This window comes from Amblyomma maculatum, chromosome 1 (genome assembly GCF_055883805.1).
Source record: "Amblyomma maculatum isolate TAMU_Amacu chromosome 1, ASM5588380v1, whole genome shotgun sequence".
Lineage (NCBI taxonomy): Eukaryota > Metazoa > Arthropoda > Arachnida > Ixodida > Ixodidae > Amblyomma > Amblyomma maculatum.
In genome coordinates, this window is record NC_139344.1 from 306,139,796 (window position 1) to 306,160,299 (window position 20,504).

A 20,504-nucleotide genomic window follows, 5' to 3' on the forward strand; every position below is an offset into this window, starting at 1 on the left:
CACCGATTTACACTTCGACATTAACCCTGCGCTTTCTCAACTGCAGCATCGCCAAGTGAACCAGCTCCTCCAGCGCTGTCGGGCGACCTTCTCCAACTCTTCACGTGTTGGCAGAACCGATCTCGCCAAGCATCGCATTATTACGGATGATACCGTGCCACCTCTCAGACAGTCACCTTACCGAGTGTCTCCGACTGAACGCGCCGCTATCACCCGCCAAGTGAAAGAGATGCTTCGCGATGATGTCATCCAGCCCTCGCGGAGTCCATGGGCTGCACCTGTCGTTCTTGTGAAGAAAAAGGATGGTACGCTGAGGTTTTGTGTGGATTACCGCCGGCTAAACAAAGTTACAAAGAAAGACGTCTATCCCCTGCCACGCATCGACGATGGTCTGGATCGTCTCTGCTCCGCGAAATATTTCTCTTCAATGGACTTGAAATCCGGATACTGGCAAATAGAGGTAGATGAGAGGGACCGCGAGAAAACGGCATTTATTACTCCGGATGGGCTCTACGAGTTCAAGGCTATGCCCTTTGGTCTCTGCTCTGCTCCGGCTACTTTCCAACGGCTTATGGACACCGTACTTGCAGATCTCAAGTGGCAGACATGTCTCGTTTACCTTGACGACGTCGTGGTCTTCGCTCCAACGTTCGAGGAGCACCTTCGGCGCCTTGAAACTGTTTTGCAAGCCATAACATCCTCTGGCCTTACGTTAAAGAACGAGAAATGTCATTTTGCTTATACGGAGCTCAAGTTCTTGGGGCACGTCGTAAGCCACGCTGGTGTCCTGCCGGATCCAGAGAAAACGACAGCTATTGCCAACTTCCCTCCGCCCAAAGACCAGAAAGCTGTTCGATGATTTCTTGGCTTATGTGCCTACTACCGGCGCTACGTCAAAGATTTCGCTCGACTCGCCAAGCCCCTAACACGTCTGACAAACACAGACACGCCCTTCACTTGGGACGCACCACAGGAACAAGCATTCAAAGAGCTTCAACGCCGCCTACAAACACCTCCCATATTGGCTCACTTCGACGAAAACGCCGACACGGAGCTTCACACCGATGCAAGCAACATAGGCCTGGGCGCTGTTCTAGTTCAAATCCAAGAACGTGCAATCGCTTACGCCAGTCGCTGTCTATCTAAAGCGGAATCGAACTATTCCGCAACAGAGAAAGAATGTCTAGCCATTGTGTGGGCGACGTCGAAGTTCCGGCCATACCTTTACGGGAAACCATTCAAGTTAGTAACTGACCACCATGCCCTATGCTGGCTTGCAACCCTAAAGGACCCTTCAACCCGTCTTGTAAGATGGAGTCTACGATTACAGGAATTCGACATAACTGTCACGTACAAATCTGGCCGTCAGCATTCGGACGCAGACTGCCTCTCACGGGCCCCTGTAGATCCCCCCGCAGATGAAATTCCTGATGAGGCCATACTGCTAAATGCCATCAGCACAGAGTGCCTCGCTGAAAGACAATCTGCAGATCCCGAACTTCGTCACATCATGGACTATCTAAACGATGCATGTACAACCGCTCCGAGAGCTTTCAAGCGTGCTTTGTCATCGTTATGTGTGCGCAATGGTGTCCTCATGAAGAAAAACTTTTCCGCCAGCCAAACGCCGTACCTGATTGTTGTACCTATGTGTCTACGTGATGAAATCTTACAAGCTTGCCACGATGAACCAACCTCTGGACATTTGGGAGTCACCCGCACGCTTGCAAGGCTCAAGGAAAAGTACTACTGGCCTCGACTTCACTCAGACGTTTCACACTATGTGAAAACGTGTCGCAACTGTCAGCGTCGTAAGGTGCCGCCGACTAAGCCCACCGGACTCTTGAAGCCAATAGACCCACCGTCGAGGCCTTTCCAGCAGATTGGCATGGACATGCTGGGACCATTTCCCCTTTCACACTCCGGTAACCGGTGGGTCATTATTGCCACGGATTACCTTACACAATACGCGGAAACCTCCGCTCTACCGAACGGTACTGCCTTAGAGGTTGCAAAGTTTTTCATCAATTGCGTTGTCCTGCGCCATGGCGCACCGGAGATTTTGATTACTGACAGAGGAGCCGCATTTACAGCCGAATTGCTGCAGCAGATTTTAATTCACAGTCATACTGAACACAGGAAGGCAACACCTTACCATCCTCAAACGAACGGCTTGACCGAACGCTTGAACAAAACAATCGCTGACATGCTCTCAATGTACGTCGACGTAGAGCACAAAACGTGGGATGAAGTGCTCCCGTACGTTACCTTTGCATACAATACAGCGGTCCAGGAAACAACGAACATGACACCTTTCCGTCTGGTCTATGGCCGCGAAGTGACCACAATGCTTGATGCCATGTTACCACATCTAGACGACGGCAACCAACAACCAGATGTTCACACCTTTCTGCACCTCGCCGAAGAGGCCCGTCAGCTGGCCAGGCTGCGAATTCAGAATCAGCAACGCCGCGATGCCCAACGATACAACCTCCGACACCGTGACGCCCGGTACACAGCTGGAGACCGTGTCTGGGTTTGGTTTCCTGTACGTCGACGAGGCCTCAGCGAGAAACTGCTGTGTCGTTACTTTGGCCCGTACAAAGTGGTAAGCCAAGTTGGGACCTAAACTATGAGGTTGTTCCTGATGGATTTAAAAAGTCCCGACGCTCCACGCTCCCGGACGTGGTCCACGTTGTCCGCCTGAAACCGTATTACGACAGATAGTGTTGAGTCTTTCTGTGCGTGAGCAACTGCCCTTCGTGCAATGGTTTTTTTTTTTATCTCTACCCACACTCCCAGCATCGGGACGATGCTTCTTGTACCCGGGGGGGGGGGCAATGACACGCTGCATTCTTTATCTTGCCTCTGTGCTGATCGCGAGCGTGTGCCTCCTCGAGGCGAAGAAACCGACGTTCGTCTCTTCGAGGCGAAGAAACTGAAGTTCTTCTGTCGAAGCGGGCCTGCTAGTTTCCTGCCGCACTGTGACTTCTGTTACTCCTGTGTCCCGCGGTGACTTCTGATCAGAGAGTTCACACCGTGACAATTTATAGTGGCTGCACTGCAACCATAGTTCTGCATAAAGAAAGTAACAAAATTCAGATAAAGAAAGGTGTTAGGCAAGGAGACACGATCTCCCCAGTACTATTCACAGCTTGCTTAGAGGAAGTATTCAGAGACTTGAATTGGGAGCAGTTAGAGATAAGGGTGGATGGAGTATACCTTAGTAATCTGCGATTTGCTGATGACATTGCCTTGCTAAGCAACTCGGGGGATGAACTTCAAATAATGATTGATGACCTAGACAGGAAAAGTAGAAAGGTAGGCTCGAAAATCAATATGCAGAAGACTAAGGTAATGTTCAACAGCCTCGGGAAGAAACAGCAGTTTACTGTGAAGAACATGTGATAATTTGATCAAAGACGAAGAAAGAAACGAAGAAAGGAGAAAGAAGAAGAGGAAAACATGGAGGTTGGCTCGAGGAGCGCGAGGCACGAGCAGGGGAGAACAGGCGAGCAGCGGAGCCGATCGGCTGTCCAAGGAGCTCGGAGCGGTTCGTCTTCTGCCAGGCCTGACCCGGGGATCCAGACCTGGGGCCTGCCGGCCGTATCCTGTCCTGTTCTCCTGTTGTCCATGAAGCTCGGAACGGTGGTCGGGCCCGGGAGTGCCACAGCGCCAGCTCTTCACTGGCACGAGCGTTCGGCGCCGTGCAGGGTCCAGGCACGTCGGGGAGGCCTGACGCATCGGCCACGGAAAGGCAACCCGAGGCCTCTTGCCTCTACTGGGCCCCGTCCGGTGGCCTAGCCTTCCGCTGGGTTTGCCGAGGCTCTACTGTACCGACCCTTCAAAACTCTGACTACCCGGAGCGTCTGCACCGGCTTCTCCATCCAACAACTTGGTGACTTTTTGACAATTTGTCTTTTGCCATCGTCCCACTTGCTCGCTCTACTCTCGTCCCGTCCATGTCTGTACATAAAAGTATTCGTTGTTAGCTTGGTCAGTCTGGTCGTCTATTTAGATTGCTGTTTCTGAATAAGCCACAGAATAAGGTGGCCAGAAGATTCAAAGAAAATAACCTCACAATTTTGGCGTCCACGGCAGGACCAGGCCGGCCAAGCAGCATTTTCCCGCGGCTAGAGATTGGAGAAAAATGAGTGCACCAGAGTTGCTCGCGGTAGGGGAACGTATAGGTTTGCAGGGAGTCGAGTTGCGCGAGTGGATTGAGAAAGAATTGCAAAAGGCAAGGGAAGACAAAGCTGCAGAACGCGAAGAGAGAGCTGCAGAACGTGAAGCGGCGAAGCAGCGCTTGGAGCAAGAAAACCAGAATTTGCAGCTACCAGCACGACTTGCGGAATTGGGAGAAAACGCCCCTAGTTCTGGAAGCGCTGAGCACGGTACCGTACCAGCTCCGTATTTCCGAATTAGTCCTTATGAATTGATTCCACTGTTTAATGAGGAAAGAGACGATTTGGACGCGTATTTGAAGCGTTTTGAACATGTCGCCATTGGCCAGGGCTGGCCGAAAGAGAAGTGGGCCACGGCTTTGAGTCTGTGCCTCGGCGGAGAAGCTCTCAGAGTCTTTGGACGACTCCCTCCTGAGGAGTCAGTCAATTACGATGTAGCGAAACTTGCCTTAATTCGGAGGTTTCGGTTCACGGCTGAGGGCTACAGAGAGAAGTTTCGTGGAAGCAAGCCGCAAGATGGTGAGACAGCTTCCCAGTACACCACAAGGCTGTTAAGTTTTTTCGACCGCTGGGTTGAGATGCGAGGACAAGGTCGCACGTTTGAAGTGGTTCGGGACATGATAGTGGCTGAGCAGTTTTTAAACAGCTGTCACAATCGTTTAGTTCTCTTCTTGCGAGAACGTGATTGTAAAACGGTGGACGAGATTGCTGAGGCCGCCGATCACTTTCTTGAGGCTCAGCAAAAGAATAACCTCGCGATTTTTAAAGATAGAGCTGAGCAGAATTCTGCGAAACCGCAGGACGCAGCCCCAAACCCAAAGACTAGAATTCGATGCTTCATCTGTGAAGAGATCGGACATAGGTCGGCGGATTGCCTTACAAAACCGAAGCCCCCATATTGCACACTATGTCGCAAATCTGGGCATGAAACCCAGTTGTGTCGATACAGAAATTCAAATGACCGGGACACGTCTGCTTGCTGCACGTCCCCTCGAGATTCCCGCCCTGGTCGTCAGCTGGGAAGAACATGCCTAGATGTTCGAAGGGACGATTCGGCTCTAGGCCATCTCAGATTATTAACAACAGGCCAGTGAAGCATGGAGAAGTGTTCGGACAAGTAGTGTCGGTGCTGCGCGACACTGGTTCTAATGGCATCGTGGTGCGTCAGGCCTCCCCGACGTGCCTGGACCCAGCACGGCGCCGAACGCTCGTGCCAGTGAAGAGCTGGCGCTGTGGCACTCCCGGGCCCGACCACCGTTCCGAGCTTCGTGGACAACAGGAGAACAGGACAGGATTCGGCCGGCAGGCCCCAGGTCTGGATCCCCGGGTCAGGCCTGGCAGAAGACGAACCGCTCCGAGCTCCTTGGACAGCCGATCGGCTCCGCTGCTCGCCTGTTCTCCCCTGCTTGTGCCTCGCGCTCCTCGAGCCAACCTCCACGTTTTCCTCTTCTTCTTTCTCCTTTCTTCGTTTCTTTCTTCGTCTTTGATCAAATTATCACATGTTCTTCACAATTAGGTAGCGAAATACTGGAAGTAGTAGGCGAATATGTCTACTTAGGACAGGTAGTAACCGCAGATCCGGACCATGAAAATGAAATAACAAGAAGAATAAGATTGGGATGGAGGGCATTTGGCAAGCACTCGCAGATTAAGACTAGCAGCTTACCGGTATCGCTCAAGAGGAAAGTATACAACAGTTTCATCTTACCTGTACTCACCTATGGGGCTGAAACGTGATTGACTAGAATTGTGACAGATACTGCGCCTTTTCTTTGCTGTCAACAAATTTTAAACGCCGCTGATGCATGCTGTACTGCGTCTATTTTTATAGACCCTGTACAGCGCGAGCGCATGGGCGCTGCCATATTTTATCATGTGACCCTTCCGCCATCGCCGGCATTCGGGCCTTCTGGTTTGACGGCTGCTGGCACGCTGACATCCCGCTACACTGTACTGCGTACCCGCTATCGCTGGGGACAAAGAGCTTGTAGACGGCCCAAAAACTTCATTTGAATGCTCATAGTATATGTAGGGGCTATAAAATGTTTATTGTAACCATATAGTTCTGTTATTGCGTCCTTCTGACTGTCTGCATTGCCTAGAACGTGTCGACAAACCCGTCAGCCATCGGCGCGTTTTTTTTTTGTCCATTCTTTCTCTAATGCTTTTCATGGAGGTTTACTGTAAAACTGAAGATATTGCAAGCTGGTTATCCCCTCAAACGTTTTTTTTTTGTTTTCTTGCTCAAAGGGCGAAAACATGTTCAGATCATGCTGGCTGAAAAGCATTATGAATCTTCGCCATTTAGCATTGCGCACAATGTTTGCTTCTCAATATGGACTCGCGTGTGATGCCCAACAGCTGATAAGATATAATTTTAGCTCCTGTAAAATTCCTAGCTTCAAAGGACAATTACACTGCTCGAAGGCCGCGTCAGGCGCTCAGCGGTGCTCTCTTATACTCTTCAATGTTATCTGTCTAAAAGCTGCTCCAAAATTCTCGAGACAATTCCACCACTGTAGATCTCCTCCATGTTTACATACAAACAAGGCGATCGAGGTGCCGCTGCAGACGTCTGCGATCCAACGGTAGGCAAAACGTACGGGAGCCGTACTGGCGTCAAGATTGTCAAGGCACGTTACTGTGGTTCGAAGGCGCCTTTTTGGCAGGCAAAATAACCAGCGCTCAGGAATTTATCAGATAAGCCCAGACATAGGATAAAAAGGATCATGTAATACCCCATATCTGGTGGCATATGTGGTGATATATATATATCTTTACATGCTTTGCCCGTTTGTCTGGTCACTGTGAAGTTGGAAAGGCGTTACACTTGCATAAAGAGGAATCAGACTGGAGATGTTGCATTTCAGAAAAAGAAAACGGCAATTATCAAAGGCGTCTGACCTTGAAACGTGCTCCAAAACATAATTTAAATGCTTTAAAACTCTCGTTTTGTTACTCCAAAGCTGCTCCAAAATGGCTTTATTACTGATCCCAAATGCGCCAGCCTGCTTCCACTCCTGCAATATGGTAAAATATATATTGATGGGACCTTCCGACGTGTTTTTCCTGCACTCACACAATATGCAAAAACTGCCCTAGGAAAACAAATGGCATGCATATTTTTTGCAATAAAGGGCAAAAAGAACTACAGATAAATTGGTGTTTATGGTGCAGGTTTGCCAAACATTTACATTCAGAACTCTTCCCCAGAATTTGTACAGAATTTATACGTATGGAATTAACCCAACCGGCCGTGCTCATTTGCAGGCATGCGTGGTTCTCAGCTCAAACATAGCTAGCGGCAGACCTAAGATGTTATGCAGCTTTAGCCGTCAAAAAAAGAAGAGGAATCACTTTTAGCTAAAGAGCAGCTTCGAGAGCAAACAACTCGTTTGCTGAAAGCTTGCTCGCTTCAAAACGTATTTGAAGAAATGCGCGCGCTGATTCGCAAGCTGTTGCCAGGATATCTGCTGGTACACAATGATCATCACACAAAAGTATATACGTGGCAGTTTGTGCCATTATATTGTGTGAATGAACCTTACTAATGTGAAATCAGGGTGTGCAGAACGTGTACGCAGCCGTTTTTCAGGAGAGTTATGATGTAATAAAGGGTTGTGATCGACAGAGGATGCCGAAGAAAGACTATGCCAATAGCGTGATTAGTTATTTATTAGAGCCAAAAATGTCAAAGTAAAATCAATCAGACGTCGAAATAGCTATACGACTAATGTCGACGTCCTAGGGATGTGATGTCACGTCAAACGGAAGTGGATGCGTTTCTGACCTAATGAGCACAATAAATGAGTGATAGTAAGTATTTAATGAGTTGGTGAAAACATTGCGAGAACACTCTGGAGAAATGCGTAAGCCTGAGCACTGCCACACCTTGTCGAACACAACCAGCATTCCGTTGAACGCATCAAAGTTCACCGGCATTCTATAATTGGCTGTATCTGTCAAACTAATGGCTTTCTGATGTGCTGCAGTAACGCTTTCGTGCAAAGTGTGATTTGTATAATAAAATCATTAAGAAGACCGTAACTGTGAAGACGCCTGATCAAGGCTGAAAAATAAAGTTTAATCATTGAGACACAGTCAAAACGTCTTGGTGCTATTCCGTGATTAACTTAGCCGTCTTTTTTCTTCAGTTATATCGCAAACAATTATGAACGTTCGTAAGGTTCGGGATTGCCAAAATCCGGTAAATGTTTGTTTCCATGAAGCAGGGGAGAGGGCCGGGAGCTGACGGTGCATTTCAATGTGCACTTCTCGCCGGATGGCCCGGTGGACGCCGGAGACCTGTACCTGTCCATGGCCGACGAGCTGCTGCGCGGACGACTGGGAGTATTTCAAGGCCTCAAGGTGGACCCCGAGTCCCTCAGCCTGCAGGGTACGGCGCCCGTGCTACTGGGTCCTTCAAGCTGATGCTCCGTTCGCAGGCGTGCGTAGCTGATAGGTGACAGTCATGCCGTAAACGACGGCCACAGACAAATGCACAATTGCCTCACTTGAAAGACAGGACATCACCTGTCCACCATAAAAGCATAAATTTTCTCGATCACGAGGATGCATACCTCGGTTTGAGAGCATTTCGAACGCATAAGCGAAACGTCTCGTTTACGTGCCTTACACGCTCCCCGTCGGTACAACCACGGCCGGTCTCGAGGGAGAGCGCGCTCTCTTACGGCCTCACCAATGGGGTCTGTTTCCACCGCCCGCCGCGCCTCGGTGGGGTCGCCACCGCCCCACTGCTGCGTCTTTGCTACCGCCGTTCACGCGCAAGGGAAACGCGCGCTCGCTCTTCGCTCCGCCCGCCTCGGTTGCAACCGGCAGGTCGGACATTATGGTTTTTACAAAGACGTCGTAATCAGCGTCTCAAATTTATCGTGTACGAGGAATAAAATATAGTCAACACCGCTCACGCGCGCGTGCGCCTTCGTCAGTGCGGCCGAGCACGGTCGAATGAAGCTGGTGCACTTACTTCAACATTTTTTGCTTTTAACTTTTGTACAGAAATAAATTTGTCAGGCTATGCAGTGTTCCTTCGAAAGCTGTAAGCAGGTGTAGCGCGACCTGACGTGAGTGCATGGCAAACTGTTGGCTGGAGATTCCGTCAACCGCTTCTGTTTTCGTTTAGATCAAAAGAAGCACCGGCGAAAATTCATGGTGCGTCTCAGATTCAGAGTAAGGAACAAAATTTACGCATATAGTTAAAATTGCAGTTGTATAGTGGAGTGCACTGTTCTAGCTTCGTTCAAAACAAATCAGTCGGTTGAAAGACAGAATATGTATATGTAGTCTCGCGACTGACGCACGTGCGTGTATAACAGACGTAGTCGGTTTAATACATCGATAAACAACAACTTTTAATCAAGGAAATGGGCATGTAAAGTTATGCCTAATTGAAAAGAGTGGCAAACAATAAAAAAACTGTCCTTCAAAGTTATGCATTGTACAACATATTCATCAATTCATCAAAACGTGACCTGCAGCTGGAAAATTCAGTCTCAATCTTCCTGGCCCGTTTGTTCATATAGGGAGCTGGCCTGCAATTCTTGTCTGTCACTTTCTTGGCATAATTGACAAGGATTCTGATCATTTTTTTCAGATATCAAAGAAGCGGACCTTATAGGTTGTTAAGTTCTTCAGGGCAACTCAGCAGTGGCGAATTCTCAATTGCGCTGCTTGAATCAGGATTTGACGAGAGCCTTTGTGTGTGGTAGAGGCATGAAAATTTTTTTTTAAGGAAACCTTGTCCAATAGGGCAATAAACTCTGGTTTCGGATAATGCAGTCCACTAGAATTCTTGTCCACGTAGAAGAGTGTACTGCTTCTTTCGCTAGTTTCAAGAAAGATAGCGCAGCGTCACACCCGAGGTCACTGATGAACTTATCAATGTATCCATCGACGTAAGCTAAACCGGATTATGTGACAGTAATAAGATGGCAGGAGATACCACCACAATTCCTTCATTTCCTCGGTTACTGTTTGCGGCCAACGAGAAATGATTTCTTCGGTATCGACGAAAACTGCCTTGATTTTGCTTCAAGATGAAACGTCGGTCTTGACAATGTGGTCAAGTGGCGCTGTTACGGCCCTCGCATTTAGCATGTCGTTCTCTCCGCACATTAGCCTTACTTTCCCCAAGAGAGCCTCAGTGAGGATACTATTGAGTTTTCTGGTGAGAACGGAGCCGACACCTTTCCCCAGGAGGTATTCTACCACTTGTACAGTAGACTCGTGATGAACAGCATTTCTTGAAATGTTTCTTGAGTGAGAGTGTCCTTCTTTAACGCTTTAGAAGTTTCTTGGATGCTTTCGATATAGCAAGTGAACTCGTTTGTCAGCCACTGCAATCGAGTATCATCAGCTGCGTCATTTATTAGCCTCTTTTTACCGCTTCCAGCACAAGTGGTGTCATGAATATCAAACCATTTCTTTGTTTTCATAATAAGCATAATATCATGCAAAATTTCATTAAAACAGCAATTAATTGGAAAATAAAATAATGTTTAAATACAACACATTTGCTAATATATAAATGATAATAACATTTAACACTCAACCCTACAACCTTTACTTTGACTGTTATACTAATACTTTATATCATGCAAACCTTTTGCAATTTACATTACATTTTTATGAAATTATTTTCGTCTTCGGTGCTACATGAATGGTTTCGCATCTAGCGCTGAAAGACGGTTTTGCTGTTGCAGACGATTTGCTGCAGGCAGGCATCGTAATTAGGCTTAATAAGCGGTATAAACTGAAGGTTGTACAGGCCTATGCACCTACATGTAGTTATGATGACCAGGCAGTTGAAAGCTTTTATGAAGATGTAGAATCGGCAATGCGAAAAGTAAAGACGCAGTATACTGTACTAATGGGCGATTTCAATGCCAAGGTAGGGAAAAAACAGGCAGGAGACAAGGCAGTAGGTGACTATGGCATTGGTTCTAGGAATAGCAGGGGGGAGTTACTAGTTGAGTTTGCAGAGCGCAATAACTTACGAATCATGAATACCTTCTTCAGCAAACGGAAGAACCGGAAATGGACATGGAAAAGTCCTAACGGAGAGACTAAAAATGAAATCGACTTCATAATGTGTTCAACCCCCGCCATTATGCAAGATGTAGAGGTAATCGGGAAAGTGCGATGCAGTGACCACAGGATGGTGAGGTCCCGAATTAGCCTAAATCTGAAGAAGGAACGCAACAGATTAGTAAGAAAGAAACCCATCAACGAATTAGCGGTGAGGGGGAGGGCAGAAGAGTTCAGGATCTCGCTACAGAATAGGTTTTCAGCTCTAACTGAGGATGGCGACATTACCCTAGAGGGAAGGAACAATAATTTCAGAGATATCATTACTGAGTGCGCGGTAGAAGTAGGCGGTAGGATAGTTAGAGAGGATACCGGCAAGCTGTCTAAGGAGACGAAAGATTTGATTAAGAAACGGCAGAATATGAAAGCTTCCAATCCAACAGACCAGATCGAATTGGCCGAGATATCAAAGCTAATCAATAAGCGCAAGGTGGCCGATATAAGGAAGTATAACATGGAGAAAATTGAGCATGCTGTAAAGAACGGGGGAAGCCTTAAAGCGGTAAAGAAGAAATTGGGCATAGGCAAAAACCAGATGTATGCGATAAAGGACAAGGCGGGCAACGTCATCACTAATATGGAAAAGATAGTCAAAGTAGCCGAGGAGTTCTATACAGATCTCTACAGTAGCCAAAGTAGTCAGGACCGTAATGAGATTGGCGGTAGGGAAAAACAGTCAGACGTTCCACCAGTGACGAAGGACGAGGTCAAGAAAGCACTAGAAACTATGAAAAGGGGGAAATCAGCTGGAGAGGATCAGATAACTACAGATTTGCTGAAGGACGGGGGGGATATCGTGCTAGAAAAACTGGCCACCCTGTATACGCAGTGCCTGGTGTCATCGACGGTACCGGAACCATGGAAGAATGCAAACATTATCCTCATTCACAAGAAAGGGGACTCTAAGGACCTTAAAAATTACAGACCAATCAGCTTACTGTCTGTTACGTATAAGGTATTTACTAAGGTAATCGCTAATAGAATCAGGACAACCTTAGACTGCAATCAAGCAAAGGATCAAGCAGGGTTTCGGAAACGGTACTCTACTATCGATCATATCCATACCATCAATCAGGTGATAGAAAAATGCTCGGAATATAACCAGCCCTTATACATAGCATTCATTGATTACGAAAAAGCATTTGACTCAGTTGAAACCTCGGCGGTGATGAAGGCATTGCGAAATCAAGGGGTAGACGAGCCGTACGTGAAAGTGCTGGAAGATATATATAGTGGCTGCACAGCAACCATAGTTCTGCATAAAGAGAGTAACAAAATTCCCATAAAGAAAGGTGTTAGGCAAGGAGACACAATCTCCCCAGTACTATTGACAGCTTGTTTAGAGGAAGTATTCAGAGACTTGGAATGGGAGCAGTTAGGGATAAGGGTAGATGGAGAATACCTCAGTAATCTGCGATTTGCTGATGACATTGCCTTGCTAAGCAACTCGGGGGATGAACTGCAAATAATGATCGATGACCTAGACAGAAAAAGTAGAAAGGTAGGCTTGAAAATCAATATGCAGAAGACTAAGGTAATGTTCAACAGCCTCGGAAAGGAACAGCAGTTTACATTAGGTAGCGAAATACTGGAAGTAGTAGGCGAATATGTCTACTTAGGACAGGTAGTAACCGCAGATCCGGACCACGAAAAGGAAATAACAAGAAGAATACGATTGGGATGGAGCGCATTTGGCAAGCACTCGCAGATTATGACTAGCAGCTTACCGGTATCGCTCAAGAGGAAAGTATACAACAGTTGCATCTTGCCTGTACTCACCTATGGGGCTGAAACGTGGAGGCTAACCAAGAGAGTTCTACTTAAGTTGAGGACAACCCAGAGGGCTATGGAACGAAAAATGGTAGGAGTAACATTAAGAGATAGGAAGCGTGCAGAGTGGGTGAGAGAAATAACTCAAGTTACCGACATTCTAGTAGAAATTAAGAAGAAGAAATGGACATGGGCAGGACATGTAGTGCGAAGAGAGGATAACCGATGGTCGCTGAGGGTAACAAACTGGATTCCAAGGGAAGGAAAGCGTAGCAGGGGGCGGCAGAATGTTAGGTGGGCGGATGAGATTAAGAAGTTCGCAGGGATCAAGTGGATGCAGGTAGCACAGAACCGGGTTAAGTGGAGAAATATGGGAGAGGCCTTCGCCCTGCAGTGGGTATAATCAGGCTGATGATGATGATGATGATGATGCTGTAATGTTAGCCTTGAAGAAGCTTCGATGTGATCACTGCTCATTCAGTTTTCTTTTTGATTTTTTTTTTGCTATTCTTGCACAGGCTTGGGGAAAATTCGGATTAAAATGGACAAAAGTAGCTACCATGCCGCAATGAATGTCATATGCTTGTCGAACGTTTGGTGAGCGACAGTGTTTCTTATATAAAGACTCGGTTCACGTGTGTAGTACGCTGACGATATGCCGCTGCAGCATCTACCTGCTTGTGCCCTTTCATTTCGGGGCTGCACTCACCACGAAAAAAGCGAGCAACAGCGCGAAACCATGCAAAAGCCACCCGCCGCCGCTGAAACAGACGCGAACAGTGAGCAGGTCGCGGCGGCTGAGAGCGTAACTCAAGGAGAAAAGTTGCTCCCTGGGCGATTGAGAAGAACTCAGGAAAAGAGCGGCAGAGATGGCGCCGCTTTTGATCCAGTTAAGGGCTGCCACGTTGCGCCGGGAGTCCATTGGGCAAAAGGCGTTTTTTTTGTTTTTCTTGAGTCCGACTGTAGGTGTTTTGAGCCCAGCGGACGAAATTACTGGCCTCAGTAATGACGTGGAGCACGTTTTGTTTTTGTTTTTTTGCGCCAGCAAAAGGAAACCCCTCGTTTGTTTAGCGGATACTCGAGCGTACTGCACTCGTCTAGCATGGGCATTTAATTCTAACCGGAACGCGCATGCAGTGATGACACCCTTCGCCGACTACTGTACGCAATGGAATCGTTCTGCTGCTTCTTTATACCCCGGTTTCCCAGGCTTTCCTTGGAGCTCAGAAAAAAGATGTGTGACTTTCTTCATCGGAAATATATCGAAGGGTTGTTTCTGAAGGTTCTCTCCTACTTTGCAAAGCACATTGTTTGTCAAGAGTTAATAATAAATAAAATGGGAAAGTAAACCTAAGTAACTAATTACTTCCAAAATAAGAAATGCCTTTGGTGCGCAAGACGGGTGGCAACTGAACTGCATCCAATTGTTACCCCTGGCTTATTTCAAAGATTTAATATTTTGATTTTCGGTACGAGGTAGCTAGGACACCTGTTATTATATATATATATATATATATATATATATATATATATATATATATATATATATATATATATATATATATATATATATATATATATATATATATATATATATATAGGTATATATATATATTGAACCAAAGGATACAAAATAATACATTTGAGGTAGGTCAGTGAAACCAATTGCATTCAACTGCCAGCCTCCTTGCGCACTACAGGGAATTTTTTGTTTTGCAATTACTTAATTAGCTAATTATGTTAATTTTTCTAATTTAATAAATATCGACTTTAGACCAAACATGTGAATTGGAAACTTGTAGAGCACCTTCAGAAACCCCCATTCCATTAATTGCGATAAAGAAAGTCTGACGTGTATCTTTTTTTCTGGGCTCAAAAGAAAGCTCGCGAAATAAAAATAATACCACGTGACTAGTGCATTTGTGCGCCGCGACTGTGGTGCTCTCAGTCGTGGTTTGAGCGAACGAAATTAGCGGCGGCCGTGCCTCCTCGGCCCCGTTAAAGCGGCAGGCCGATATGCCTGCAATGGCTTCTACGCCCGCGTCAGACAGCCGGCCCACGTGACGGTGAAAGTAGCGGCGAGAGCGGGGAGCCGACACCACGGAGATTCTAACAAGGCCTGCTTCTTTCCCATCAGTGAACGTCACGACAAACGGATGAGCGATAAGGTATCAGCCACTGAATCTGCGCATGCAGGCTTGAGTAAAAGGGGCGAGATGACATCATGTGACACGACTAAAATTAGCGCTGCACCTTCATTTGCCGGTTCTTTATCGTCATCCGCCTGTCGTGATGTAGGCTGCTGTGGTGCGTAGGCCTGGCCAAGATCGCGGTGGCGACGGGCGAGCTCGAGCTCGCTCCAACCATCGCCAACATTTCTGCCTGCCCCTGCAACGGGACAATCGGGTCACGGCTGCAGCTGATTTCGTTCGCTCAAACCACGACTGAGAGCACCACAATCGCGGCGCTCAAATGCGCTAGTCACGTGGTATTATTTGTCTTTCGCGGGCTTTCTTTTGAGCCCAGAAAAAAAGATACACGTGAGACTTTCTTTATCGCAATTAATGGAATGGGGGTTTCTGAAAGTGCTCTACAAGTTTCCAATTCACATGTTTGCTCTAAATTCGATATTTAATAAATTAGAAAAATTTACATAATTAGCTAATTACGTAATTGCGAAACAAAAAATTGTCTGTGGTGCGCAAGGAGGCTGGCAGTTGAATGCAATTGGTTTCACTGACATACCTCAAATTTATTATTTTGTATCCCTTGGTTCAAGTTAGCTGGGACACCCGGCGGGCTTTCTTTTGAGCCCGGAAAAAAAGATACACGTGAGACTTTCTTTATCGCAATTAATGGATGGGGGGTTTCTGAAGGTGCTCTACAACTTTCCAATTCACATTTTTGGTCTATGCCGAATATTCATTAAATTAGAAAAATAACATATTTAGCCAATTAAGTAATTGCAAAACAAAAAATTGCCTGTAGTGCGCAAGCAGGCTGGTAGTTGTATGCAACTGATTTCACTGACCTGCCTCAAATATATTATTTTGTAACCCTTGGTTCAAGTTAGCTGGGACACCCGGTATATATATATATATATATATATATATATATATATATATATATATATATATATATATATATATATATATATATATATATTGTAGAGGTGTGTTTATTCAGTCGACGCAGATGGATCCAGCTGCTCGAGGAGAACTCGCAGTGGGGCGTCAGGCGTAGCGAATCACGAAGACAACGACCAACTTCTTCGTTCTTCAGAGCGCCAGCACGCGACGCATGTTAGTGGCTATAACGATGAAGATTACCACACTACAGTTTCCCCCCTGGTAGAAAAGGAGCCATCCTGGTGACTCGTGGATCCGAAAGGACAGACGGATCGTAGTAGGGCTTGATTCGGTCCACATGAACTATTTCGCGTCCACGGCGACGCAAGTCCGCAGAGGGCGTAACGGGCTCAACTACGTAGTTGACAGGAGATGTTTTTTGAAATACTCGGTATGGACCGCGATACCGAGCAAGAAGCTTCTTTGAAAGGCCGGTGGTTGGGGCAGGAACCCAGAGCCACACCAGGGAGTTGGGTGCATATGAAGGCGCCTCGCCAGTGTCACGATGGTGTTTTTGTTGCCACTGGTTTTCTTTTGTAAGCGAACGAGCGAGCTGACGGCATTCTTCTGCGTACTGGGCGGCGTCCGAGAGTGGCGTCGCTTCAGAAACATCAGGGCGGTAGGGAAAAAGCGCGTACTTTGTGCAGGTTGGCTCGCGCTCATAAAGAAGGAAGAAGGGAGAGAATCCAGTGGTGGTCTGTATAGCAGTGTTGTACGCGTAGGTTACGAAGGGAAGAACCTGGTTCCAGTTGGAATGAGCGTCGTTGACGTACATGACCAGCATGTCACTCAGAGTACGGTTGAAGCGTTCTGTCAGACCATTCGTCTGAGGGTGGTAAGAAGTAGCGGTGCGATGAATGATGCGTCATTCTTTCAGTAGGGCCTCAAGAGCGTCGGACAAGAAAACGCGTCCACGGTCACTGAGCAGTTCCTTGGCAGTCCCGTGGCGAAGAATCAAGTTGTTGAGAAGGAACAAAGCAACGTCTCTTGCATAGGGAGAGGGTAACGGTGATGTTTCAGTGCAGCGAGTAAGATGGTCTACTGCCACGATAATCCACCGGTTTCCAGCGGGAGTAGTAGGAAGAGGGCCATAGAGATCTATGCCAACGCGGTCAAACGGACGAACAGGACAGCGTAACGGCTGCAACGAAACGGGAGACTTCTGAGGAGTTTTTCGGCGTTGATAAGATTCGCAAGCGCACACGAAATGTCGTACAAAGCGGTACATTCCACGCCAGTAAAATCGCAGACGTAGGCGCGTGTAGGTTTTCAATACGCCACCATGAGCACATTGTGGGTCACCATGGTACGCAGCACAAATGTCGGCACGGAGATGACGCGGGATGACTAGAAGCCACTTCCGTCCGTCAAGAAAATGATTACAGCGATAGAGGACCGTCGCGAATGGAAAAGTGGTGGGCTTGGCGGACGAGCGCTTTGGATGAATGACCGGGAGTAGGACTTGAGAGAAAATCCAAAAGTGCATTGATCCAGGGATCATTTCGCTGCTCGGTAACCATGTCGATAGTGGCAAGAGTCGAGAAATCGTAAGCACAGACATGCTCAAACGAAGTATCACTAGGCAATGGTGAGCGGGAAAGAGCATCCGCGTCCGTATGCTTTACACCTGATCGATAAATGACATGGATGTCATACTCCTGGAGACGGAGAGCCCAGCGAACAAGGCGACCGGATGGGTCTTTCAGAGAGGCCAGCCAGCACAAAGCGTCGTGATCGGTCACAACATAAAACGGTCGGCCATACACATAGGGACGAAATTTTCCGATGGCCCAAATAATGGCCAAACATTCCCTTTCTGTGACTGAATAATTGGACTCTGCTTTCGTCAATGTTCGGTTGGCGTATGCCACAACACACTCACTGAAACCAGGCTTACGTTGGGCAAGGACTGCACCGAGCCCAATACCTCTCGCACCAGTGTGGATCTCCGTAGACGCAGTCGGATCAAAGTGGCGTAGAATGGGAGGCGAAACCAAAAGGCGGCGTAAAGTGTCGAAGGCTTTATCGCAGGCTGGAGTCCAGGCGGAAAGGTCGGAGCTGCCGGCAAGGAGCCGGGTCAGAGGAGCAATGATAGAGGCGAAGTTCAAGATGAAGCGTTGAAAGTAGGAGCAGAGGCCGATAAAGCTCCGAAGCTGCTTCAGGGAGGTTGGCTTCGGGAACTCTGCAACTGCGCGAAGTTTGGTGGGGCGGGAAGAATGCCGTCCTTAGAAACTACGTGGCTTAAAATTGTGAGTTTTCGAGCGGCAAGTGGCACTTCTTCAAATTCAACTGAAGCCCAGCGTCGGCGAGACACGTGAGGACATGCTGTAGGCGGAGAAGGTGAGAAGAAAAGTCGGTAGAGAAAACTACGATGTCATCTAGATTACAAAGACAGGTCTGCCACTTAAGTCCACGAAGAACAGTGTGCATCAGGCGCTCGAAAGTAGCTAGGGCATTGCAAAGGCCAAAGGGCATAACGTTGAACTCTTATAAACCGTCCGGTGTTATAAAGACAGTTTTCGAGCGGTCATTATCAGCCATCGGTACCTGCCAGCAGCCGGAGCGCAAACCCAAAGAGGAGAAATACTTGGCTCCCTGTAAACAGTCCAAGGCGTCGTCGATTCGCGGAAGAGGATAGACATCTTCGCGCGTGATTTTGTGTAGCCTACCGTAATCGACGCAAAACCAATGGAACCATCTTTCTTGGTGACCAAAACAACCGGAGAAGCCCATGGACTGTTAGGTGGCTGCATGATGCCCCGGCGAAGCATGTCGTCCACGTTATCAGCAATGACTTGGCGCTCAGAGGTCGACACGCGAAAAGGACGCTGTCGTAAAGGTGCGTTTGTACCAGTGTCGATTGTGTGCGTAACGACAGACGTGCGACCCAGCGCAGTGTGAGGAAGGTCGAAGGCAGAAGTGAAGTTCTGTAGAAGAGCAGCGAGTTGATCGCGTTGTGTGGGTGGAAGATTTGCGTCAATAGCTTGTTGAAGAACATCGGGTGGTGTCGAAGTGGTCGCTATATCGCAAGAGTTGAGAACATTAACGTCTAATGAAGTAGGCGTGGCAGGAAGAGTATTTACAAGCGCAGGATCAAGTTCTTCAATACGACCGAGACACTCGCCGCGTAGCAGGACGGACGGGCACGAAAATGAATTTGAGACATACATTGCACTAAGGCCATCTTCGAACTTGAGAACAGCAAATGGGAGCAGGAGGCAGGGATGGCGTGAAGCGGCGTCGGAAGGTGTGAAGAAGACAGTCGAAGTAGTAACGCTTTCACAGGAGAGTGGAACGAGGGCAGCAGAAAATGGAGGAATGTCTGTGTCATTGGCGACAAGGAGTTTTGCAGACCGGGTAGGGACATCACACAAGACGGTATCACAAAGAGGTAAAAAGGAAACCTCGGCGCGGGCGCAGTCAATAACGGCACGATGAGTGGAAAGGAAATCGTAGCCCAGGATGATGTCGTGTGAGCAGTGAGACAATACAATAAACTCGATGGTATATAAGACGTCTTCGGTGAGAACAAATGCCGTGCACGCCGCTGAGGGATGAATGCGCTGTGATGAGGCGGTGCGAAACGAAAAGTCGGAAAGCGCGGTGGTCACCTTGCGAAGACGACGGCAAAGAGCTTCACTGATGGCGGATACCGCAGCGCCTGTGTCGACAAGAGCGAGTATTGTGACGCCGTCGACAAACACTTGTATTACGTTAGCGGGAGAACACGGAGGACTTGAAGAGTTCGAACCAAGCGCAGTTCTTTCCCCGGGAACTGCGATTGCTAGTTTCCCTCAACAGTGCCGGTAGAACGTCGTAGCGGAGATGGCGAACGGCGACGATGGGAAGATCGGCGAGTGATGGGAGAGTGATCGGCGATGTTTGATTGTCGCGAGATACAAAGTCGGAACCGGGCGGAGTTCTCGGCGAGGGCTGGTCGGTATCGTAAGAGTAGTTCCAGAGGTTAGGGCGAGAAGGTGGAAGGCGTTGGCGGCAAAGGCGTGCGACATGACCCGGCAGCCTACAAGAATAGCAGATTGGCCGGTTGACCGCGGTACTCCAAGGGTTCGTAGGGCGTTGGCGTACCCTTGGGATAGGATGTTGAATGCAGAAAGAATGCAAAGGCGAAGGAAGGTTGGAAGGAGCGGCCTGGTAGGAAAGAGGTCCTGATGGCATTAGCGGCCTGGCCGCAACTTGGGCGTACGTTAGTGGTGCCGTTACTTGCGCTGGCACGGGGCTGGTCGGCAGCACTGGGCTCGGCGGGAGCACGGAACTGGGCGGAAGGACATCAGCGATGTGGTCTTGCACGGCACGC

At 48.0% G+C, this 20,504-nt stretch overlaps 1 protein-coding gene across 2 annotated transcripts in view; it reads left to right on the forward strand.

Annotated features, from left to right (window-relative positions):
• LOC146206995 (atrial natriuretic peptide-converting enzyme) overlaps nucleotides 1-20,504 on the forward strand; it is a 253,409-nt gene that overhangs the window by 136,596 nt on the left and 96,309 nt on the right. For both annotated transcript variants that reach the window (XM_084591738.1, XM_084591728.1), the window contains one exon: nucleotides 8,417-8,580. In XM_084591738.1, the coding sequence (XP_084447864.1) occupies nucleotides 8,417-8,580 (164 nt within the window). The remainder of the gene's footprint in view (nucleotides 1-8,416; nucleotides 8,581-20,504) is intronic.